We start from the raw sequence: 26,782 nt of genomic DNA on the forward strand, positions 1-26,782 counted from the left end.
GTATGTAGCAAACATATTTTATGATTTTTTTTTTAATAATAAATGTTTGCCATTCCTAAAAAAATATCTAATGATATTGATTTCGGTACATTGTTACCTAAAGCTGTTTGGTTATATAATAGGCAGGCTAGGATTAATAACATGTTTTGTAACGATAATTTAATCTGCCAATTGAGGATTATGGAATCCTTGTTGATTTTAAGAATGACTGATTAATGCTGATGAATTGACTTGTATAAATGTATAAGGAATAAGGCATATGGCAAGGCCAAGGCGAAAGTAAAACCAAGCTCGCTAAGGATACTACCAAACGTTTTCAAAACAAAAAGCACAAATGTATACACAGAGAACACTTTCCGTTTATTTGAAAAATGTTCTTCGATACATGCACACAAACCAACACAAGCTACAACATATGATAAGGGGGGTGGGGCGCCTGTGGGTACCCAGTTTGTGGGTAGGGTACCCAAGTAGTGAACACCGCCTCAAGTTACAATCCCATTTTGGGGTACTACTACCCATGAAAATTGAAGGAATATTGTGTGTTCAAATAAAGGTTTTGGGGTAGCAAACAAGAGCGTTGTCTGTTGTTTAAGTGGTTTTGGGGTGGCAGATGGTGTAAATGACATGACAATGTAGAATTGGCAGGGATTAGGGTACTTGAGTGGGGGTACCCCTCCCTCCCTAAGATTTCTGGTGTGAAAGCCAATGCGACACTATATTGTCAACACATGCATTATCAATATATTATCAAAGTTACTTATATACTATACCACCTAATGGAATCGTTAATAAATAATAAATACGATATATTGTTAAAGTTTTACTTATATTTTGATATTTCCACTACAAAGTTTTTAGTGTTTTATAGCAGTACATACACATGTATGGTTGGTTTAGCTTGTCGGACCTTACTGCTCACCCCTAATTGTAATTAAGCAGAACATCACGTGCGATGTTTGGTTTTAAAACAAACATTTCCATCGATGGCAAAATCATAATTTTAAGTGAAGCACCAAAATTTTAGTGTATTACATTGTACACACACTATAGACTTTGGGCATCATTTAGTCGATTCGCCCACAGATACACTATATGTAGATACATAGTACACATTAATGTATTCACCTATAAATACACTAAATGTAGATTATACTTAATTTACTAAATATACTCTTGAATACACTACATAGATTCTGAGAAGATTAATGTATTCACCCGCCAATATACTATTTCCGAATCTTTATTTTAGGTTATTAATCAATGAATACACCGCAAGTGGATTCTAAATTATTAAATTCACCGGTGTATACACTATATAGATTCACGGAATACTTTAAGAAAACATAATTCAATCTCTACGCGTACTCAACCTTCTTTTGTGAAATATATCGAATCTAGCATTTTATTTTAATGGCTTTCGTTCTCGTTCGGTTTATTCTCACTGGCCCTCACTTCAACCTAGTGCAACTCTTCCCTTACAACCTAGATCAACTTTTACCATGTACTGAAAGCGCTTGAAGCACCTCCACGCTTTTTAAAACCGAGCTCTATACGAATACAAAAAAGCATCCCATTACTTTGCTCTATAGGATTAAATCCAATCAAATCTCGATAAATCTTGCGTACGCTAATCAGACTTGCATAATTTTAAGACCAGCAATCAAACCATTCATATGATCACACAATCCTCATAAAACAAACAAAGAAACAAAACTTCACTTACCCAACCAATTCATGTTCTTATTTCAAGAAAAAACTTAAGAAGTATGTACATTGTCCCTAATATGAGAAACCCTAAACAGGGGGTATATTGGAGAAGGAAAACCCTTTGTAACCCTTGTAAGCATAATACGCAATTCGCGTATAATAAAACCCTGGTATAAACAACACCGCACCCAATATAGCAAAGAACACCCCTAATATTCAACACACACACGAATTAATCATTAATAATTATACAAAACCTATATAATTCCAGTATAGTTGATTACTTACCGTGGACTGTGTCACCGCCGACTTGATTAACCGCCATGAGTACGCCGGAGATGATGCCGAGGATGCCGAATACGAGAAGAGAGACGGCGAGAGCGATCTCCTTCAGCGGCGGTCGGCTGTTGAGAGAGTAGGTGAAATCAGAGTCCGTCATGAGGTCTTCGTCTGTGACTGAGAAGGTGTGATCCACGTACGCCATGGTGGTAATTGGTTAGGGTTTTGCATTCAAGTTTGGGGGTTATTGATATGCTAGGATATATAGGATTATTGATAAAGGATCCAATACAATAATCTCTAATCGTATATTATGTACGTGACTCGCATCTCCGTCGATTTCAAATAACATGCGGTGGCAATATTGTAATATTCATCAAATCGTTGCTCCCATCGATTTAATCCACCTTCAACATGACCGTTCAACAATCCGTCACCATCAAACGATCCTGTCCACCGTCCAACATCCAATGATTCCGTCCACCGTACACCATCTTCCTCCGTCACGACCTGTTGATAAAATTGACCAATTGAAATTGAAATTGTTGAACTAATTGACCAATTAAACTTTGAAATTGGTCCAATTAATCATCAATTTGAAGTTTCAATTGATCAATTTTGAGTTTTGAGTGATGGGTTTTAACTGAAAGTTTAAAGTTTTAAGCGCCATTTGTAGAAATCCAGTTACAGACGTTCCATATTTTGTTCATATGATCGAATCAATGATCAAATTAACGGTCGATTGACGATTATTTGATGATTATGAGATTATATGAAGTGATTTCAGTGTTGAATTTCATGTTTACAGGTGTTTAATTTTTTTTTCTGTTAGTTTTAGAAGTTCTGAACATCCAGAACTTCTTAGAACTTCTAAACTTTTTTTAACACCCAGAACTTCTTAGAACTTCTAAACTTTATCAGAACTTATAAACTTTTTTTAACAACATGAACTTCTTAGAACGTTTCAAAGATGTTCATTTTTTTTGAACACCCAGAACTTCATTGAACGTTAACGTTTAAATATGCTCTTTTTTGGTCAGAACGTTTAAAGGTCTTCAGTTTTTTTTCAGAACGTTTAAACATAATATTTTGAACCCTAATCAGAGCTCGATTGAGTGCGTTATTTCTGCAAATCCATAATCGATTGATGATTCTAAAGCCTCTTACACATCAATTCGATTGATTAAATCATCAATTTTGGTGTTTATTTTGGTCAGAACGTTTAAACTTTGAGCAGAACGTTTAAATATGAACCCTAATCATAGCTCAATTAAGTGTGTTAATTTGTATTTTCATAATCGATTGATGATTCTAAAGCCACTTACACATCAATTCGATTGATTAAATCATCAATTTTTGATCAATTTGAAGATTTTTAATGTTCAGGGACGTTCTATTTCAATTTTGGTTTTTGACTTTAGAGATTTCATACTTTAAGCTGTGATTAGAGTTTAGAAATTGGATTAGATTGAGCGACAAGTTCCGAATTTGGATCAGAGTTGATTTGTAATCGACAAATTTTGATCGCGAACTACTGTTGGGTTATTTACGAAATTGCCACCAGCGCTTTTTTTAATCAAACGCTCTGGAATGTCACATACCTAATGTATGATAAGCCATTATTGTACGTTAACTCACCCCTATTATTAAATGTAGCTTTTGAAATTTGAATACATGATGAATCATAGTTTAGTTAAGATAATAAAATCTTAAATATGGTCAAAAACGGTTTTCTTTTATAATTTTTAGGGAGAGAAGCTAAAATCTATTTATAATCATGTGTATAATTAAAAAATAAATTGATTAGGGCCGCAAAGGGCGACAAGCTAATCTAGTGTTTAACGTACTAGGCTACATGTGGTGGTATAACATGTAAGCCTATAAGGTCATTTAATCAATATAAGGAGCGTTAACAACGTTAAACACCATTGTGTAAGAAGTGTCTTGGGCGTTAAGGATAAGCCCATGACTGTGTCAAAAGGTGTTAGCGCATATGGAAAAAAGTTTCAAAGGTTTTGGTCAATATAGAGGAGCAACGTGTGTGGATGGGTGTGTAATGGGACGCCAACTCACTGCATAGTCGTATATACCTATTATTATGTTATTTGGAAATAGATTAAAATAGGTGTACCACTATTGAAGCTTCGTGTACAAGAAGCATTATTCTTCCTAATCATTTTATTCCATCTGCAATGACCTTGTTCGCCACTTCAATCGTTTTACTTTTGCTTGTAAGCTTTTAACGACACCATGTTGGAAGTTTTAAGTGTGAATGAAGGAAGTGGTAAAGGTTTGTCCCACATCGGTTTGGGAACAAAATGATGAATGGTTTATAAGGTGGAATCCTTACACCCATTTGAATTCTTTGTGACATGTTTTACCACAAGTTCTACGCGCGCGCAGGGGGGGTGCAAATTTGGGTTTCTGGACTAGAAATTCATCGAACTCGTGCGTGCCCGCACGTCCCGCGGACACGAATGCAACTCCGAAAACCCGAGCCCGATTATGACTTTCAGTTTTATAATCTGTACTAATGGCCATTATTTGATATTATTATTATTTAATGGTCATTAACAATTGATTATTATTATTATTGTGATTGTATGGCTATATAAACAGACCAGTTCTTCATTTGTAGACACACCAGAACAAACACACTTCGTCTTCTTCCTATTGCAGCAGCAATATTATTTCCGTTTACGTTTCATGTGACAATCGTCAATTTCAGGTTAACTCCGTTAACTCAACTCCGTCAATTCAAACTTAAGATCACTGAATCTCTAACGCACACTTCATTACATTTAAACTAGGGTTTAAATGACGCTTAACACTTACTACATGTGTAGTCTTTCGGGAATTGCACCGAAACGCAAACGATTGATGAATAAACGAAAAACGTCAAAACAATAATTATGTGATAATTATGTGTAGACTTATGTGTTATGTGATAACATAGTATAAAACGCTAACTCAAGATGTAAACAAGTTAGTTTAGGCTAGGAAAAGTAATACTTAGAAGTGGAGGGGCCAAAGTGTAACATAGATTATTATAAATACTATGTTATAATAAACCCTAACCATTATTTTTCTTTCTCCCTAAATCCCGATCGGAACTCCCTTGGCTTCTCCTTGGCTGCCGTCGACTTACACACACACATACAATCAAGAAATCAAGTGTTTGATTGAAGAATTAGGTGCTAGGAAGGTATAATTGATTATCCTATGCATCCTTTATACTTGATTTTGATGTTTGTTGGGTTAACTACAAACCCTAGCTGCCGTTTTCATGTGTGTATGTAACCAATATGATTGTTGTTGATTGAGTAATGATATGATAACTAGTATTGATATTGTTACACGTTAATTGTTGTGTCTTTGATTTGAGTTCAAACAAGAACCCTAATCATGTATGTAATGTGTAATTGATGTGCATGGATGGTGTTTATGGAGTCTAGAGTGTTATATGAATGCATGATAGTTCATAGATAGTTAATATGTTGAGTTTGGATGCAAACAGTTTCATGACAGAATATGAATTTGATGTTTAAGTGACTGTAACGAAGTGTAAATGTGAAAATTGGTTGAGATTATTGGTACTACAGTAAACTAGGTTGAGTCTAGTTTCTATAGAGTATAAATTTGTAATTTTTGGACAAGTAAAGGTTAACTTTTATGATTTTACAAAAACATTGTGCAAAGCTGCGCTGTTAGACCTGCTGTTAGGTTGTTTTGTAAATGTTATATCTCATGAACTACGAGACCAATTGGGTTGGTTCCACTTCTGGAAGTTGACTTATTGAGTTAGGAACCTAACCCAAGTGGTCTTGCATTTATTGGATTTTTCGTTTAAAGGGAATTGCAAATAACATTCTGTTGCGCGTAAATTTGACTGTTATGAGTTTGCTGTAATGATTTGATGATTGTGAGAAAACTATGTGGAATAAAAATATAATAAAATATGTTCTGGAAACCTAAGACATATATGCTTCTGTGATGATTTTTGGTAAATTAATTGAGATGCTATGGTCGGTGGAATAGTACAATCTTTCAAGTAGAATTTCTGTCTCGGTGAAACTAGCTGCTGAGTTTTGTGAAAACGCATGAAACATGATACTTGCTATTTAATTGTTATGTTTTGACCAAATTACCCTTGCGGGGAATAATTGCTAATTGATTGTCATAATTTGACCAAATTGCCCTTATGGGGAATAATGGCTAGTTAATTGTCATGATTTGACCAAAATGCCCTTACGGGGAGTTATTGCTAGTGATGTGCTTTATGAATACATGACACGTATAAGATTGCTTACACATGTAATGTGTCACAAATACACTTGTTAAAGTCACACACGATTCACAAACGAAACACGAAACATGTTATGTGCATAGGTATTATGTGCCGGGTCTAGAGACTCGATAATATTCCGACACTTAGAAAAATCTCTTTGTTGTTTTAGAACGCTAGAGAGAGTTTTTCTGTGACGCGCATCTTGGTGATTTAATTTGGGAATTTCTTCGCAAACAGTGAGTTTCACTTTCCCCTTTTAAACTGTTTTAAACGCTTTTCTCTTGGGGGAGATAACATACTCCGAAACGCATTTAAGATTTTGTTAATATAGATTATATATCACTTGTAAAGACTAAGTGGCAAACGCGTTAACTAAAGTCCTTCATAACATCGAACCGGTTAATATTTGGATAATAGCGAGTCACTGTTGAGTAGTACTACTGGGTTTGACAAACCCCACCCAACGCTAAACTCGACTGGATGTCGAGCGGGTGTAATCTTGGCTAAACACATACCATGGTCTGGATGACCTGGTGGCAAGACAAATTGATAAGCAGTCAGCTTCGGTGTCGAACACTTAGTGATACTTGTTTTATAGGCTAGCTACCTATAGATATATAATTGACATAACACTATCTGTAACGCAAAATGCTGTAACGCAAAACGCTGTAACGCAAAACGCTGAACGCAAACGCTAAACGCTTTATTTTTATATAAACTTGTGAACTCACCAACCTTGTGTTGACACTTTTAGTATGTTATTCTCAGGTAGCCGAGGCGGGCGCGCGGTTTAGGAACATGCATTGCTTGAAAACGCTTTTGTTATGCAAACTTATTTTTAACAGTTATCATTGGTTTTAAGTCGTCCTGCGTGACGCAACTTTTTACGCTTCCGCTTTTAATTACTCGTAAACGTTTTCATGGTTTTGAAACTCTGTTTTATGGTTTGATTATAACTGATGATTCCGATCCTGTTAGTTCACACCCTCTGACGGTAAAACTCCGTTAGTGGATTTTGAGGGTGTGACATTTCAGGCAAGTGTCCGAGTCCGGCAGAGCACCGATTCTGTTTCGAACCGGAGTACCCTGGGAACAGACCGAGAATCTGTTTAAGGGAATTGTGTTACACACAAGCCCGGTTTTACTACATTGTTTATTTTCGTTTAGTTTTCTGGAATTTATAATAAATGTTTTTCCAACAAACTTAAACAGATTACTTATTATTTTCTTGTATTTACGTTTCAGAATGGAATCCCAACCCATGAGCGCTGCTGTTTCTGCCATCATGACTACTGCTGTTGCTGTCACAATCGGTTTGGTTGCTCCGCTGCCGAGTGCAGTCACGTCTCATGCTGAGAAACCGGAAAAGTTCACCGGTGTGAATTTCAAACAGTGGCAACGGATGAAGGGGCAACGGATGCGCTGTCGGTGAGCGCGGTTCAGGCTTGGAATCATTCGGATTTCTTGTGCCGGAACTATGTCTTGAATGGTATGGTTGATGCACTTTATAATGTGTATTGTAAGGCCAAGACTACCAAAGAATTATGGGAGTCGTCGGACCGAAAATACAAAACCGAAGATGCCGGTACTAAGAAATTCGTGGTGGCTAAATTCTTGGACTTTAAAATGATAGACTCCAAAACTGTTATGAGTCAAGTTCAACATTTACAAGTTGTTCTTCATGATATTCATGCGGAAGGGATGTCTCTTAGTGAGACATTCCAAGTTGCTTGTATCATCGAAAAGCTACCACCAAGTTGGGTCGATTTCAAGAACTATCTCAAGCATAAGCGAATGGAGATGACCATTGAAGATCTTGTTGTTCGTCTTCGTATTGAAGAAGACAATAAAATTGCTCTAAAAAGAATTGACGGTCCCAGAACAACAAAGGCTAATGTTGTTGAGTATGGCCAATCTTCAAAGGTTAAAAATGGTGGAAAGAAAAATCATGGGAAAGGCTTCAACCTTGGTCCTAAGGGGGGAGTTGGGAATAAAAAGAAGTTCCAAGGAACTTGCTAAAATTGTGGAAAGCAAGGCCATAGGGCCAATGAATGCAAGCTTCCGAAGAAAGAAAATGCTCGACAAGTTAACATGGTTTGTGAGGTTGAGAACCTTGTTGCGGTGGTCACGGACCTCTCGATTATGGTCACCGAAGTTAACTTGGTTGGGAAAAATAACAAAGATTGGTGGGTTGATACGGGGGCTACCCGTCATGTGTGTTTTGACAAAAGTCTCTTTAGCACTTTCAAAGAGGTGACTAATGGAGAAAAAGTGTTTATGGGAAACTCCGCTACGGCCGAAGTCAAAGGTGAGGGGAATGTGGTTTTGAAGATGACTTCGGGAAAGGAACTTACTTTGTCAAATGTGTTGTATGTTCCCGAAATTCGTAAGAATCTTGTGTCGGGGTGGCAGTTGAACAAGTTTGGGTTCAAAATGGTGATTGAGTGTGATAAGGTCGTGTTGACCAAAAATGGTGTGTATGTTGGTAACGGCTATGCCCTTAATGGTATGTTCAAGTTGAATGTAACCGTGTTTAACAATATGAATGAGAATGCTACTAGTTCTGCTTATATGCTTGAGTCTTCTAATGTTTGGCATGGTAGACTAGGTCATGTTAATTTTAATTCCATTCGACGTTTGATTAAACTTAAATGCATACCAACATTTGATATCGACTCAAATAATAAATGTGAAACTTTCGTCGAAGCAAAACAAACGAGATCGTCTTTCAAAAAGATTGAACGATTTACCGAACCCCTCGAGATGATTCACACCGATGTGTGTAATCTAAAAGCAATTCCTACTCGTGGTGGGAACAAGTACTTCATAACGTTCATTGATGATAGTACAAGATATTGCTATGTTTACTTACTTAAGAGTAAGGACGAGGCTATTGATAAGTTTATCTTATTTAAAGCCGAAGTTGAGAATCAACTAAATCGAAAAATTAAAAGAGTAAGGAGTGACCGAGGAGGTGAATATGTTTCACCTTTTATTGACTTGTGTGAAAAAGAAGGAATCATACATGAAGTCACGCCTCCTTACTCCTCTCAATCAAATGGCATAGCGGAACGTAAGAACCGAACCTTGAAAGAAATGATGAATGCCATGATAATAAGTTCTGGGGTAAGCCCGGACATGTGGGGGGAAGCAATCTTATCGGCTAATTATGTCTTAAACATGATACCGAATAAGAAGAAAGATTTAACTCCATATGAGTTATGGACGAGAATTAAACCACCATATAAATACTTGCGAGTGTGGGGGTGCCTAGCCAAGGTAGTGGTGACTCCACCAAAACGCCTACTAATAGGACCCAAAACCGTGGATTGTGTATTTATAGGATATACCCTTCCCGGTGGTGCATATCGATTTCTTGTGCATGATTCCAAGAATCCCGGAATAAACATTGGCACTATAATAGAATCAAAGGATGCATCATGGTTTGAATATAAGTTCCCATGTTTGGATAAAGGAAAGCCGAGCTATTCTAGACCAGTTGAGGAAAGTATTCAAAACGAGAGTACTGGAGATGAACCTCGGGAACAATCTGAGACAGAGGAGGTTGAAATCAGGAAAAGTAAACGGCAAAGGACTGAAAAATCCTTCGGCCCTGATTTCCTTACCTACATGGTAGAAGAGGAACCTCAAACGTATCAACAAGCGGTGAATTCCGCTGAAGGACCTCAGTGGATGGAGGCCATCAAATGTGAGATAGATTCTATCTTACAAAATCATACTTGGGAACTAGTGGATATTCCTCAAGGGTGTAAACCACTAGGATATCGATGGATCTTCAAGAAGAAGATGAAACCTGATGGCACCATCGATAAGTATAAGGCAAGGTTGGTGATCAAAGGATATAAGCAACGAGAAGGTTTAGATTACTTTGATACATATTCGCCGGTTACGCGAATAACATCTATAAGGTTGGTGCTTTCCATTGCCACCATTAGAAATTTGGAAGTTCACCAAATGGATGTAAAAACAGCTTTCTTGAATGGAAATCTAGAGGAAGAGATTTACATGGAACAACCCGAAGGCTTCATAGCCGTTGGGCAAGAAAAGAAAGTATGTAAACTTGTGAAATCCTTGTATGGACTGAAACAAGCTCCTAAACAATGGCACCAAAAGTTTGATCATGTCATGCTTGATGCTGGGTTTAAAATCAATGAATGTGACAAATGTGTGTACGTGAAGGACACATCGATGGATATGTCATTTTGTGTTTATACGTAGATGATATGCTCATTGCTGGAAGTGATGATAAAATCATAACGTCCACTAAGAGCATGTTAAAAGCAAGATTTGACATGAAGGACATGGGTTTGGCGGATGTGATTTTGGGAGTTAAAATCACACGAACCCAAAATGGACTTATTTAAGTCAATCCCATTACGTGAGCAAAATTCTTGAGAAGTTTAATGCGAATGACTCTAATGTAGCTAGAACTCCCATTGACACGAGTCAACATCTAGCTAAGAATAGAGGTGAACTCGTTAACCAGTTGGAATACTCAATAATTATTGGCAGCTTGATGTATCTTATGAGTTGCACTAGACCCGACTTAGCATATGCTGTGAGCAAGCTAAGTAGATACACAAGCAACCCAAGTTCAAGTCATTGGAAATGTGTGATTCGGTTGCTTCGGTACCTAAGATATACTAGAGAATACGGGTTAAATTATAACAGATATCCTGTAGTTGTCGAATGTCACACCCTCAAAATCCACTAACGGAGTTTTACCGTCAGAGGGTGTGAACTAACAGGATCGGAATCATCAGTTATAATCAAACCATAAAAACGTTTAAATGAAAATAAGTGCGGAAGTGTAAAACCATAGAAACAATGTTACGTCACGCAGGACGATTTAAAACCAATGATAACAGTTAAAAGTAAGTTTGCATAGTTAAAAGTTTTTCAAGCAATGCATGTTCCTAAACCGCGCGCCCGCCTCGGCTACCTGAGAATAACATACTAAAAGTGTCAACACAAGGTTGGTGAGTTCACAAGTTATGTAAACATAAATGTTTAGCGTTTGCGTTCAGCGTTTTGCGTTACAGCATTTTGCATTAGAGCGTTTTGCGTTACAGCGTTTTGCGTTACAGCATTTTGCATTACAGCGTTTTGCGTTACAGCGTTTTGCGTTACAGATAGTGTTACGTCAATTATATATCTATAGGTAGCTAGCCTATAAAGCAAGTATTACTAAGTGTTCGACACCGAAGCTGACTCGTTTATTAAGTGCCTTGTCACCAGGTCCCCCAGACCATGGTACGTGTTAGCCAAAATTACACCCGCTCGTCCTCCAGTCGAGTTTAGCGTTGGGTGGGGTTTGTCAAACCCAGTTGTACTACTCAACAGTGACTAGCTATTCTAAATATTAACCGGTTCGATGTGTAGGAATTCAAATGTTTCGTTTGCCACTTAGCTTTACAAGTGATATATAATTTATAACAAAATCTTAAATGCGTTGTGGAGTATGTTATCTCCCCCAAGTGAAAAGCGTTTGAAAACAGTTTGAAGAGGGGAAAGTGAAACTCACTGTTTGCGAAGAATTTCCCAATTTAAATCACCAAGATGCGCGTCACCGAAAAACTCTCTCTAGCGTTCTAAAACAACAAGGAGATTTTTCTAAGTGTCGGAATATTATCGAGTCTCTAGACCCGGCACATAATACCTATGCACATAACATGTTTCGTGTTTCGTTTGTGAATCGTGTGTGACTTTAACAAGTGTATTTGTGACACATTACATGTGTAAGCAATCATATACGTGTCATGTATTCATAAAGTACATCACTAGCAATTTTTCCCCGTAAGGGCATTTTGGTCAAATCATGACAATTAACTAGCCATCATTCCCCATAAGGGCATTTTGGTCAAATTATGACAATCAATTAGCAGTTATTCCCCGCAAGGGCATTTTAGTCAAAACACGACAATTATCTTGCAATCATTCCCCTCAAGGGAAATTTGGTCAAAACACGATAATAAATTAGCAAGTATCATATTTCATGCACTTTCACAAAACTCCGCAGCTAGTTTCACCGAGACAGAAATTCTACTTAAAAGATTGTACTATTCCACCGATCATAGCATCTCAATTAATTTACCAAAAATCATCACAGAAGAATATATGTCTTAGGTTTCCAGAACATATTTTATTATATTTTTATTCCACATAGTTTTCTCACAATCATCAAATCATTACAGCAAACTCATAACAGTCAAATTCATGTGCAACAGAATGTTATTTGCAATTCCCGTTAAACGAAAAATCCAATAAATGCAAGACCACTTGGGTTAGGTTCCTAACTCAATGAGTCAACTTCCAGAAGTGGAACCAACCCAATTGGTCTCGTATTTCATGAGATATAACATTTACAAAACAACCTAACAGCAGGTCTAACAGCTCAGCTTTGCACAACGTTTTTGTAAAATCATAAAAGTTAACTTCTACTTGTCCAAAAATTACAAGTTTATATTCTTTAGAAACTAGACTCAACCTAGTTTACTGTAGTATTAATAATCTCAACCAATTTTCATGTTTACACTTCGTTACAGTCACTTAAACATCAAATACACATTCTGTCCAGAAACTATTTGCATCCAAACTCAACATAATAACAATCTATGAACTATCATGCATTCATATAACCCTCTAGACTCCATAAACACCATCCATGCACATCAATTACACATTACACACAAGATTAGGATTTTTGTTTGAACTCAAATCAAAGACACAACAATCAACATGTTACAATATCAATTCTACTTATCAAATCATTACTCAATCAACAACAATCATATTGATTACATGTATATATGAAATCGGCAGCTTAGGGTTTACAATTAACCCAACAAACATCAAAATCAAGTAATAAGAATGTATAGGATAATCAATTATACCTTCCTAGCACCTAGTTCTTCAATCAAGGGCTTGATTTGGTGGTTGTATGTGTGTGTGAAGGTGACGGTAGCCAAGAGGGATGGAGGGGGTGGCTGATCGGTTTTGGGAGAAAGAAAAAAAAGAGTTAGGGTTTATTATAACATAGTATTTATAGAATACTATGTTACACTTTAGCCCCTCCACTTTTAAGTACTACTTTTCCTAGCTTAAACTAACTTGTTTACATCTTGAGTTAACGTTTATAACCATGTTATCACACAACACATAATTATCACATAATTACTGTTTTGACGTTTTTCGTTTATTCATCAATCGTTTGCGTCAACTCGTTTGCGTTTTGGTGCAATTCCCGAAAGACTACACATGTAGTAAGTGTTAAGCGTCATTTAAACCCTAGTTTAAATGTAATGAAGTGTGCGTTATAGATTCAATGATCTTAAGTTTGAATTGACGAAGTTGAGTTAACGGAGTTAACCTGAAATTGACGATTGTCACATCATTCCCATGTTAAAGAATTTTCGTCCCGAAAATTTGAGTCAAGTCGTGATGAGTGTCTGAAAAAGTAAGAAAAATTTTCGGTTTGTCATATCATCCCCTAGTAGAAAGAAATTTCGTCCCGAAATTTAATTCATACCTCCGGTGATGTCTGACGGTTTGCCGGGTTTCGCGGTTTTCTGTGTTTGGTTAGCCCTTCAAAAAGGTGTGGATACTTTTTCATCATTTGATCCTCGCGTTCCCACGTGAACTCCGGTCCACGTCTCGAGTTCCAACGAACTTTAACGATTGGAATTTTGCTGTGTTTGAGCGTTTCGGTTTCCCAATCCAAATCCTCGACTGGTTCCTCAATGAAACGTAACTGTTCATCAACTTGCAGTTCCTCCAAAGGAACTACTTGGGTTTCATCGGACAGGAATTTCTTCAAATTTGATACGTGGAATACATCGTGTACGCCACTGAGTTCCGTTGGTAGGTCCAGTCGGTACGCCACCGGACCAACGCGCTCAGTTATCCGGTAGGGACCAACATATCGTGGGTTGAGTTTGTTTCGCTTACCAAAGCGAACCACACCTTTCCAAGGTGAGACTTTGAGTAACACTCGATCGTTCACTTGAAATTCGAGAGGTTTTCGGCGCTTGTCGGCGTAACTCTTTTGGCGATCTCGCGCTGCTGCCATGCGATTTCGGATTTGAACTATCTTTTCCGAGGTTTTGAGTACCAGTTCTGGACTAGTGATTTGGCTGTCACCCACCTCTGCCCAGCAGAGTGGTGATCGACACTTCCGTCCGTACAGCGCTTCAAACGGCGCTGCCTTAATACTTGCGTGGTAGCTGTTATTATACGAAAGCTCTACCAAAGGTAAGTGAAGTTCCCAACTTTTTCCGAAATCCAATACGCATGCACGCAACATATCCTCCAGGGTCTGAATAGTTCGTTCACTTTGCCCATCCGTCTGAGGATGGTATGCTGTGCTCATATCAAAACGGGTGCCTAGTGCGCTTTGCAGCGACTTCCAAAAGTGCGAAGTGAAACGAGAATCTCGATCGGAAATGATCGAGACAGGCACTCCGTGCCTAGACACCACTTCTTTCATGTAAACGCGAGTCAGTTTTTCCATTTTGTCCGATTCCTTAATCGCTAAGAAGTGTGCAGACTTAGTCAACCGGTCAACGATCACCCAGATAGTATCGCATCCCGTCGGTGTCTTAGGTAAACCCGTGATAAAATCCATTGAGATGTGTTCCCATTTCCACATTGGGAGTTCCGGTTGTTGCAGTAGACCAAATGGTTTCTGGTATTCTATTTTGACTCTGGCACAAGTCAAGCATTTGCTCACGTAGGTGGCAAGGTCGGCTTTCATGTTCGGCCACCAGTAAAGTGCCTTTAAATCATGATACATTTTATCTGAGCCAGGGTGGATAGAATATCGGGACTTGTGAGCTTCGTCCATCACTAGAGTTCTCAACTCTCCATATCATGGAACCCAAATCCGGTTCTCAAAATATCGGACCTCATCCGATCTGGTTTCAAGTTGCTTGTTCATGCCCCGCATGAGTTCCGATGGAAGATTATCATCTTTCAAGGCTTCGAGTTGGGCATCGCGAATTTGATCGGGTAGGTTTGCATGAATCGTGAGTTGCAATGCTCGCACTCGTCTGGGTTTATCTGTTTCTTTTCTGCTGAGGGCGTCAGCCACTACATTGGCCTTGCCAGGGTGGTACTTGATGGCACAATCATAATCTTTGAGCAGCTCGACCCAACGACGCTGTCGCATGTTCAACTCCTTCTGGTCGTAGATATGTTGGAGACTCTTGTGGTCGGTGTAAATGGTAAACTTGGTACCATACAAGTAATGCCTCCATATCTTAAGAGCAAACACCACAGCTCCGAGTTCTAAATCGTGGGTCGTGTAGTTCTTCTCGTGAACCCGTAGTTGTCGAGAGGCGTAAGCAATGACCTTCTCGAGTTGCATCAACACACAATCGAGACCTTGTATAGATGCGTCACAGTGTACCTCAAAATTTTCCGTTCCCTCGGGGAGGGCTAGAATAGGGGCACTACAAAGTTTGGTTTTCAACAGTTGAAAAGCGGATTCTTGCGCATCACCCCAATTGTACTTAGTACCTTTGTGAGTCAAGGCGGTGAGGGGTTGAGCAATATTTGAAAATCCCTCGATGAAACGCCGGTAGTAGCCGGCCAGTCCTAGGAATTGCCGCACCTCAGTCGGAGTCTTAGGTGCTTCCCAGTTTTTGATGGCCTCTACCTTACCGGGATCGACATGGATACCATTCTCGTTGATCACATGTCCTAAAAAGTGAACCTCGCGAAGCCAAAATTCACATTTCGAGAGTTTAGCATACAGTTGTTCCTTCTTCAGCAATTCCAGAATTACCCTTAAGTGTTCTTCGTGGTCAGCTTCGTTCTTGGAGTAGACGAGTATATCATCGATGAAAACAATCACAAACTTGTCGAGGTACGCCTTGCATACTCGATTCATGAGATCCATAAATACGGCTGGTGCGTTGGTTAGTCCAAAAGGCATAACCGAAAACTCGTAGTGACCATACCGTGTTCTGAAAGCCGTCTTTGAGATATCTTCTTCGCGCACTCTTAGTTGATGGTAACCGGATCGCAGATCGATCTTCGAGTAGTAACTCGATCCTTGATGCTGGTCAAACAAATCATCGATTCGGGGTAAAGGATAACGGTTCTTGACCGTCACCTTGTTCAACTCCCGGTAGTCGATACACATGCGGAAAGTCCCGTCTTTCTTTCGGAAAAACAAGACAGGGGCTCCCCATGGCGATGAGCTAGGTCGGATAAAACCCTTATCCAACAAATCTTGCAACTGAGTGGACAGTTCCTGAAGCTCCGCCGGTGCGAGCCGATATGGGGCTCGTGCTATGGGTGCTGCACCGGGTGTCAACTCGATTTGGAATTCGACTTGACGAATAGGAGGGAGTCCAGGCAAATCCTCCGGGAAAACTTCCGGAAAATCTCGCACAACCGGTATATCTTCAATTCGTTTCTCCTCCGCGGGTTTCTCAACAATATGCGCCAAAATTGCCGGATGACCCTTTCGCAGGTACTTCTGCGCCTTCATAAGGGTAATGAGGCTGGTGGTCATGCCGCTCCTCTCACCTCGGACCGAAATGATCTCGCCGGAAGGGGTAGAAATGTGAACTATCTTGTCGTGACATATAATCTCCGCTCGGTTCTCGGATAACCAGTCCATGCCGACAACGACATCGAAACTACTAAGCGTAAAAGGAATAAGGTCGATATCAAAGACATGACCTGACAGTTTTAACTTACATCCCGCAAGTACATGAGTCGTTACTATAGTCTTGCCGTCAGCTAATTCAACAGGAAACTTAGCATCTAACGGAGTTGGAGTTAAGTCTAAGAGTTGACTAAAGTCTTTCGACACAAAACTCCTATCAGCTCCAGTGTCAAACAATACAGAAGCAAAACAATCGTTTACAGGGAACTTACCAGTCACCACGTGCGGATCATTGCGGGCTTGACCCGACCCAATCACAAAAGCTCTTCCCTTGCCATTGCTTCCACCATTACTGCCACTTCCATTACCCCCATTGTTGTCGTTCTGTTTCAGCTTGGGACAATCCTTCCTGAAGTGACCTTCCTGCCCACATTCGTAACATCCCTTCGTCGTCATAGGTGGTTTAGGAGCACCCGTTGCCACAAGGTCTCCTCTACACTCCTTCGCCTGGTGACCCATCTTTCCGCATCTCTGACACTTGACACGGTCACACGGGCCAACATGATGATAGTTGCACCTATTGCACTTCGGATGTTTCCCAGCATATCCGCTCGAACCCTGCCCGCTACCGTTATTATTGTTGTTGTGACTTTGATTGTTAAAGCTCCAAGTGAATTCGGGCTTACGGTAGTGTTGTTGCGGTGGGAGGTTCGAGGACGAGGATCTGGTGTTGTCAAACTTCCTCTTTCCGCTGCTCGGGTTGCTGTTGCTATGGTTGTCATTATTCGGGTTGTCACGGGCTTTAGTAGTTGAACCCCTAGGTGGTAACGCACCTTGGGTCACAGCCTGATCCGTCAGTTTGTGAGCTAAACGGATCGCTTGTTGAATCGTGGCTGGTCTGGAAGACGTCACCATGCCCTGAATCTGCGGTGCTAACCCATCAATGTACATTTCAATCCTCTTACTCGGCGGATCCACCATCCGCGGACACATCACAGCCAACTCGTGAGAACGAGTAGTGTAGGCTTCAATTTCCGAGCCCACCATCTTCAGTGACCAGAATTCTGACTCTAACTTTGAAATCTCTTCTCTCGGACAGTACTCCTCTCGCATCATGCTTTTGAACTCCTCCCAGTTCATCGCGTTAGCCAGTTCCAATCCAAGGATCTGCACATTTGTACATCGTCTGTGGACACCTCTGAGTGTGCCTCTGGCCCAGCCGGTTCTTTATCCGGTTCCTCTTCGGGTTCCTCCTCGGGATCTTCCTCGGGATCTTCTTCAGGCTCCTCTTCGGGATCTTCTTCAGGTTCGGCCTCAGGCTCCGCCTCAGGCTCGGCTGCGTTCTGAGCAAGTTGCATTTGTAAAACATCGCAACGCTCTAGAGCTATCTCGGTTTGGGTCCTTGCTACCTGGAGTTGCTCTTGCAAGTCTATCATCTCGGCTTGCATCTTCATCATAATCTTCATCTGTTGATCACTAGCCTCTTGCATTTCCTTCATTGCCGCTGCCATGCGGGCAATCTCCTCCTTAGTCTCGGTTCCGTCTTTTAACAGTCCGGAAACGTTCGCTCTCGTATAGCGCATGTAACCCACGTCACGCTCCAAGCATGAAACAACAGCTGCGAGAACTCGCTCTACAGGCTCGGTTATGGGTGGTAGGGTGTTGGGATAAGCAGGATGGTTCGGGTGAGGTAACGGGGGAACTTGTTCGCGATAGACCATACGTCTGATCATGTTAGGGTACCAATCCCAGCTAACGTCGTTTTCCTATATGCCTCCGGATAGGCGGTACCTCTTCGGTGCGGGAGCTTCGAGTTCCGGGACTACTCGGGGCGGCAATGCGGTAGGTAACTGCGGTTCCTTCCCGTGAGCATGCGTCATCGAATCGGATGATGATGAGGGTGGCGTCGACATTCCTACAGGTAAGCCGTGTATGCGCGCGCGTATGAGTGAAAGAGGTAAAGAGATAGGATAACAAAGACTACACAAATCTATGCAGTGCGTATCATTATAACTAATGGGTCGTCGCGATTATAGTCTAGTATGCATGCAGCTTCTAGTTCGCTATAACCAATGGCTCTGATACCAATCTGTCACACCCTCAAAATCCACTAACGGAGTTTTACCGTCAGAGGGTGTGAACTAACAGGATCGGAATCATCAGTTATAATCAAACCATAAAAACGTTTAAATGAAAATAAGTGCGGAAGTGTAAAACCATAGAAACAATGTTACGTCACGCAGGACGATTTAAAACCAATGATAACAGTTAAAAGTAAGTTTGCATAGTTAAAAGTTTTTCAAGCAATGCATGTTCCTAAACCGCGCGCCCGCCTCGGCTACCTGAGAATAACATACTAAAAGTGTCAACACAAGGTTGGTGAGTTCACAAGTTATGTAAAAATAAATGTTTAGCATTTGCGTTCAGCGTTTTGCGTTACAGCGTTTTGCGTTACAGCATTTTGCATTAGAGCGTTTTGCGTTACAGCGTTTTGCGTTACAGCATTTTGCATTACAGCGTTTTGCGTTACAGCGTTTTGCGTTACAGATAGTGTTACGTCAATTATATATCTATAGGTAGCTAGCCTATAAAGCAAGTATTACTAAGTGTTCGACACCGAAGCTGACTCGTTTATTAAGTGCCTTGTCACCAGGTCCCCCAGACCATGGTACGTGTTAGCCAAAATTACACCCGCTCGTCCTCCAGTCGAGTTTAGCGTTGGGTGGGGTTTGTCAAACCTAGTTGTACTACTCAACAGTGACTAGCTATTCAAAATATTAACCGGTTCGATGTGTAGGACTTCAAATGTTTCGTTTGCCACTTAGCCTTTACAAGTGATATATAATTTATAACAAAATCTTAAATGCGTTGTGTAGTATGTTATCTCCCCCAAGTGAAAAGCGTTTGAAAACAGTTTGAAGAGGGGAAAGTGAAACTCACTGTTTGTGAAGAATTTCCCAATTTAAATCACCAAGATGCGCGTCACCGAAAAACTCTCTCTAGCGTTCTAAAACAACAAGGAGATTTTTCTAAGTGTCGGAATATTATCGAGTCTCTAGACCCAGCACATAATACCTATGCACATAACATGTTTCGTGTTTCGTTTGTGAATCGTGTGTGACTTTAACAAGTGTATTTGTGACACATTACATGTGTAAGCAATCATATACGTGTCATGTATTCATAAAGTACATCACTAGCAATTTTTCCCCGTAAGGGCATTTTGGTCAAAACATGACAATTAACTAGCCATCATTCCCCATAAGGGCATTTTGGTCAAATTATGACAATCAATTAGCAGTTATTCCCCACAAGGGCATTTTAGTCAAAACACGACAATTATCTTGCAATCATTCCCCTCAAGGGCAATTTGGTCAAAACACGATAATAAATTAGCAAGTATCATATTTCATGCATTTTCACAAAACTTAGCAGCTAGTTTCACCGAGACAGAAATTCTACTTAAAAGATTGTACTATTCCACCGATCATAGCATCTCAATTAATTTACCAAAAATCATCACAGAAGCATATATGTCTTAGGTTTCCAGAACATATTTTATTATATTTTTATTCCACATAGTTTTCTCACAATCATCAAATCATTACAGCAAACTCATAACAATCAAATTCATGTGCAACAGAATTTTATTTGCAATTCCTGTTAAACGAAAAATCCAATAAATGCAAGACCACTTGGGTTAGGTTACTAACTCAATGAGTCAACTTCCAGAAGTGGAACCAACCCAATTGGTCTCGTATTTCATGAGATATAACATTTACAAAACAACCTAACAGCAGGTCTAACAGCTCAGCTTTGCACAACGTTTTTGTAAAATCATAAAAGTTAACTTCTACTTGTCCAAAAATTACAAGTTTATATTCTTTAGAAACTAGACTCAACCTAGTTTACTGTAGTGTTAATAATCTCAACCAATTTTCATGTTTACACTTCGTTACAGTCACTTAAACATCAAATACACATTCTGTCCAGAAACTGTTTGCATCCAAACTCAACATAATAACAATCTATGAACTATCATGCATTCATATAACCCTCTAGACTCCATAAACACCATCCATGCACATCAATTACACATTACACACAAGATTAGGATTTTTGTTTGAACTCAAATCAAAGACACAACAATCAACATGTTACAATATCAATTCTACTTATCAAATCATTACTCAATCAACAACAATCATATTGATTACATGTATATATGAAATCGGCAGCTTAGGGTTTACAATTAACCCAACAAACATCAAAATCAAGTAATAAGAATGTATAGGATAATCAATTATACCTTCCTAGCACCTAGTTCTTCAATCAAGGGCTTGATTTGGTGGTTGTATGTGTGTGTGAAGGTGACGGCAGCCAAGAGGGATGGAGGGGGTGGCTGATCGGTTTTGGGAGAAAGAAAAATAAGAGTTAGGGTTTATTATAACATAGTATTTATAGAATACTATGTTACACTTTAGCCCATCCACTTTTAAGTATTACTTTTCCTAGCTTAAACTAACTTGTTTACATCTTGAGTTAACGTTTATAACCATGTTATCACACAACACATAAGTCTAACACATAATTATCACATAATTACTGTTTTGACGTTTTTCGTTTATTCATCAATCGTTTGCGTCAACTCGTTTGCGTTTCGGTGCAATTCCCGAAAGACTACACATGTAGTAAGTGTTAAGCGTCATTTAAACCCTAGTTTAAATGTAATGAAGTGTGCGTTATAGATTCAATGATCTTAAGTTTGAATTGACGAAGTTGAGTTAACGGAGTTAACCTGAAATTGACGATTGTCACATCGAAGGACATTGTGATGCAAATTGGATATCTGACACGAATGATTCCAGAGCAACAAGTGGGTATGTATTCACACTTGGAGGTGTTGCTATATCGTGGAAATCGTCTAAACAAACGGTTATAGCTAGATCAACGATGGAATCAAAATTCATCGCCCTAGATAAAGCGGGCGAAGAGGCAGAATGGTTACGTCAATTTGTTGAGGATATACCAAGATGGCCTAAGCCGGCATCAGCCATATGTATACATTGTGATAGCCAATCGGCAATTAGCAGAGCTCATAGCACAATGTATAATGGTAAGAATAGACATATTAGACGTAGACATAATACGGTACGGCAACTAATATCTACTGGAATTATCACTGTTGACTACGTGAAGTCAAATGATAATATTGCGGATCCGCTAACAAAAGGCCTAAGTAGAGAGTTAGTTCAGAAGTCGTCCATGAGAATGGGACTGAAGCCCTTGAAAAATTAAAGTTCATGCGAAGGAAACCTAACTCAACAGACTGGAGATCCCAAGAGTTGAGTTCAATAGGAAAACCTACTTGTATGAATTAGTGCTGTCACTGTGGGGTGGGGGGGGGTAACCCTACAATTTTAAGAGGGAGTTTACCACGTGGCAAGGTAACCTTCCTAGTCCATTCCTAAAAGTGACAAGTGTGAGGCTAAGCATATGGCTTTTAATGATTCGACCAAGGTAGTCATACATGGTGAATCACCTATGTGAGAGAGAAGTGGGGTCGCTTCGAAGGGTGTTGTTGGGCACAATACTTAATAGCTCTTGCAGAACCAGGCGCATGTTCATGACCATAACGAACATAACTATGAGGACTTGAATTTGTCAGGGAGAGTCTTGTGTGAAGTATATTGTCGTCTACACAAAAGGCAGACGAGTTCAAAGACATCACTGTCTACTCAGAGCCGGTGGGCTAAGTATGCTTCATAAGAAAAGGTTCAAAGGATAACACCTACCTATTGTATGCAAGATTCAACTGTTGAAATCTAATCGGAATAATGTTGTTGTTTCGACCTCCATTCATGTGGGGGATTGTTGGAAGTTTAAAGTGTGAATGAAGGAAGTGGTAAGGGTTTGTCCCACATCGGTTTGGGAACAAAATAATGAATGGTTTATAAGGTGGAATCCTTACACCCATTTGAATTCTTTGTGACATGTTTTACCACAAGTTCTACGCGCGCGCAGGGGGTGCAAATTTGGTTTCTGGACTAGGAATTCATCGAACTCGTGTGTGCCCGCACGTCCTGTAACAACTCGGATTTCGAATTTATATTTTTACCCGACTCGGTTCGATGTTCGGGTTATTTTATTAAACAAATACATTGCGTTTATAGAGTTTAAATTTATTAATATATTATTTTCTTATTTACTTCTAAGTTTTATGTTTTGATAGTTTTTACCCAAACTTTAACCTTTTATCCATTTTTATACCCACCTTCAAACTCCAGGGTCCCTTGTTGTAACTTTGGGTATAACCCTTTTCACTAACTGGGTAACCCATGATCCAAACCTGAACCAAATCAATTTCTTGCACCCGATTGTTAACTTGATTAACTTGGGCCGCAAAACTCGCGTTATATTTGATAATTGATCGTGTAAATATATTGTTTATGTTATTATCGGCCTAACCGACGATCTATTCATGTTAATAATATCAATATTGATCTATTATTCCTTATTAATCAAACCGTAACCCTAATAACGGATTTATATATAAACAAACATCTTTTCTGCAATTGACTAGTCCTTTAGCGTCCTCAACACGTCGCCTTCAATAGCCCCACAATAAATTCAACTTCGTATTGATATCGAAAGCTTTCTGGAGTGATCTTTGGCCGGCAATATCCGTGTCTCATGCACCATCAATCAAGACGAGTTAATGTAATTGTTATACATGGTTAAGATCGGTTTTTCATGGGGATTAAAAGCCTTAAACCTAATTGATCGTACATGGATACGATTTCTTGATTAGGGTTCATATTCAAACTGGGTTAATTGTCTTCCTGTATATATTAAATCTGATCTGTTCTTAGTCGCATGTACTGGTTAAGCCCAGATGGTTAACACCCATTGATATGGGGGCAGAGGTCTCGAGTTCGAGCCCCTGCCACCCCGAGTTTTTAGATTATTTTTGTTATTTTCCTCTTTTAAATCATTTAAATATGTATAATAATAATAATAATTAAACAATTACTTTTATTAAAAACCGATCATATAATACTTGTTTTCTAACACTTTTCGTTCGTGTATGTACGTATATGTGGACATATATGTATATACGCGTAGGTATATATATAATACCATGTAAACTAATATTTTTGGTTAAATAAATACATATGTATACTATATAATTAGCCCTGCTTGCGGTGCGCACATATGATGTATATATGTGTGAACCCTCGGGTGGGCAAAAGTGAAATTGCACTAATTTTGACGTTATTTTACTAATCTCGTGAAAATAACGTTAAAAGTGACGGACGGTTAATCAGGCATCATGTAGTGGCGTTGATAGCCGAAAGACAAGGGTACATGCACCGATCAGCCGGTCCCGATGATTGAGTGCTATGTTCCTTATGTCCAAGGCTTGATGCAAAACTACTATCGAGCCGGGGGTCTCACCGGAAGCAGCCTCTCTATCCTTATGGGGTAGAGGTAAGGCTGTCTACATCTTACCCTCCTCAGACCCTACCATAGCTTTGCTATTGGTGGGATATACTGAGTACGATGATGATGATGATGATGATGATGATGTATACTATATAACAAACTTACTAAATGCTTTAACAAACTAATAAATATTCTTAAAGATGTATTTTACTTAAATAATATTTTTATGTAATAAAATATTATAATAAATACCTTTAAACGGATTAATAAACTAATGATATCGTTAAAGACGGGTTTTACTTATACAATATTTTTATATATAATGAAGTACTATATACTTTATTTGTAATTTAACAAACTAATAATTTTTCATATAATATCTTTAGATAAAATAAATATTAACTTAATTATGATTAAAAAGAATATAATATCGCTTAATAATAATTATAGTTACAAAGCTTTCTCAATCGATCTAGTTCTTTAACTCAGCGTATCCGTATTTCTTTTCCTTATTAGGCTTAACATCAATGCGTGATCTCCGTGAATCATCATTCCTAATATTTCTCTTTCCACTTTTGTTCGTCTGTTAAGGTGAGTACCACATTCCCCTATTTTACTCGTTTTCTCACGTTTTTGGGACATATGCGTAAATATACTTTCTCATATATACTTATACTTAAAACTGCAACTTTGTCTTATGTGTTAACAACTTATACCTTACTTGTTTATATGCTTATTTGCTTTGTATGCTTCCGCATTCGGAGATGTCCAACATAATCTCAGTCTAGTATGATCATACGCCAGTCGTTATAGCCTTTGTGCTTCTCGACATCTCAGTTATACTTGCTCATTTGGTTATTTTGTTATTCTCATATGACTTGTTGCAGCTACATATTTTTGTTATATATACAATATGTACAACTAAACTGGTGTGTTGCTCACTCAACATGTGTTGTTGACAAAATTCTATTTTATACGCATATGCAGGTTATCGCTTGAATTAGTTGCAAGACTTTGTGAAGATTTAGTGAAGAATTATGTTAGGAAAGATAAAATCAAGAATTAAATTTGTGTTTATTGTTTGTTTAACGAGTTATATTTTGTATTTGATTTATTTTGAAATTGAATAAAATTAATAGATATTGTCATATAAATATTGCATGATAGTACCTTGAGAGCTGTGGCAATCAATTCGCACCCCGGCATTTCCGCCGTAGGTTGGGGTGTGACACGTCCCGCGGACACGAATGCAACTCCGAAAACCCGAGCCCGCGTGAGACGATTTTTTGAATTTATTTTTGAAATTCAAAACTGGTCCAGTCAATACAATTAAATCATTAAGAGAATGATTATGACTTTCAGTTTTATAATCTGTACTAATGGCCATTATTTGATATTATTATTATTTAATGGTCATTAACAGTATTGATTATTATTGATTATTATTATTGTGATTGTATGGCTATATAAACAGACCAGTTCTTCATTTGTAGACACACCAGAACAAACACACTTCGTCTTCTTCCTATTGCAGCAACAATATTATTTCCGTTTACGTTTCAGGCAAGTGTCCGAGTCCGGCAGAGCACCGATTCTGTTTAGAACCGGAGTACCCTGGGAACAGACCGAGAATATGTTTAAAGGAATGTGTTAAACACAAGCCCGGTTTTACTACATTGTTTATTTTCGTTTAGTTTTCTAGAATTTATAATACAAGTTTTTCCACACACCATACATCAGCAATCATTTGCGTTAGTATAACATGTACCGCTAGTGAATCTGGTTGACTTGATTTTGGGATTATGTATGTCAAAGTATGTACAGATAAAGGCAATAGCTTTGGGGGTTATGTCATAGCCTTTTTCAACATATTCTACTTATTATAGCTATAGCAGTTAAGTTTTCTTGAGGAGCCTTGATGTATCTCAAGGATGAACATCTAGTCGGAACCATATCGACCCAAAAGTCTAACATAACCCTAAAACAACCTAATCTAAACATATTCGACTCAGTGTCACTTCAGAACTAGTTCGGTCCCAAATCCTTCATATTTGTTTACTAACTAGTGATTTGTCAGGCGCGTTGCACTGAGGCAGGTCGGTAAAACCTTGATGGTGGTAAAACTCAAGCGTACGTTATTGTAGCGGAATTAAAACAAAAAATTGAACAAAAAAATTATAGAAGTCAAGGTAGACCAATTGAGTGGAGTCAATTGGTAAAACCCAGCCGTTGTCAATATCAGACGTTGAGGTGGTCATTCTACACAAATGTGTTCGGTTTCCGTCATGTTTGTTACGATACCAGAACTAAAAAAAATCTGCTTTCGATCAGTTTTCGGTATGGTACTAGAACTAAAAGAAAATGCGGTAAGTCTACGCGAATTCGATCAGTTTTTATCACGTTCGTTATGATACCGAGACTAA

At 38.8% G+C, this 26,782-nt stretch overlaps 1 protein-coding gene across 1 annotated transcript; it reads right to left on the minus strand.

Annotated features, from left to right (window-relative positions):
* Positions 1 to 1,695: 1,695 nt before the first annotated feature.
* LOC143591575 (uncharacterized) lies at positions 1,696 to 2,258 on the minus strand. Its single transcript, XM_077071750.1, has 2 exons — positions 1,999 to 2,258; positions 1,696 to 1,919 (listed from the first exon to the last, which is right to left on the minus strand). Exons 1-2 carry the CDS (start codon positions 2,192 to 2,194, stop codon positions 1,798 to 1,800), a joined length of 318 nt encoding a protein of 105 aa, XP_076927865.1. The 5' UTR covers positions 2,195 to 2,258; the 3' UTR covers positions 1,696 to 1,797.
* Positions 2,259 to 26,782: the final 24,524 nt, after the last annotated feature.

The sequence above is a fragment of the Bidens hawaiensis genome, unplaced genomic scaffold, assembly GCF_021521415.1.
Source record: "Bidens hawaiensis isolate Kalapana, Puna unplaced genomic scaffold, B.hawaiensis_p1.1 tig00039930_1, whole genome shotgun sequence".
In the NCBI taxonomy this organism is placed as follows: Eukaryota; Viridiplantae; Streptophyta; class Magnoliopsida; order Asterales; family Asteraceae; genus Bidens; species Bidens hawaiensis.

Coding starts and splice junctions, on each gene's coding strand:
- LOC143591575 (XM_077071750.1), bottom strand. CDS start 2,194: ATGGCGTACGTGGATCACACCTTCTCAGTCACAGACGAAGACCTCATG. Junction 1,920..1,998: donor CGGCGGTGACACAGTCCACG/GTAAGTAATCAA, acceptor GTTGAATATTAG/GGGTGTTCTTTGCTATATTG.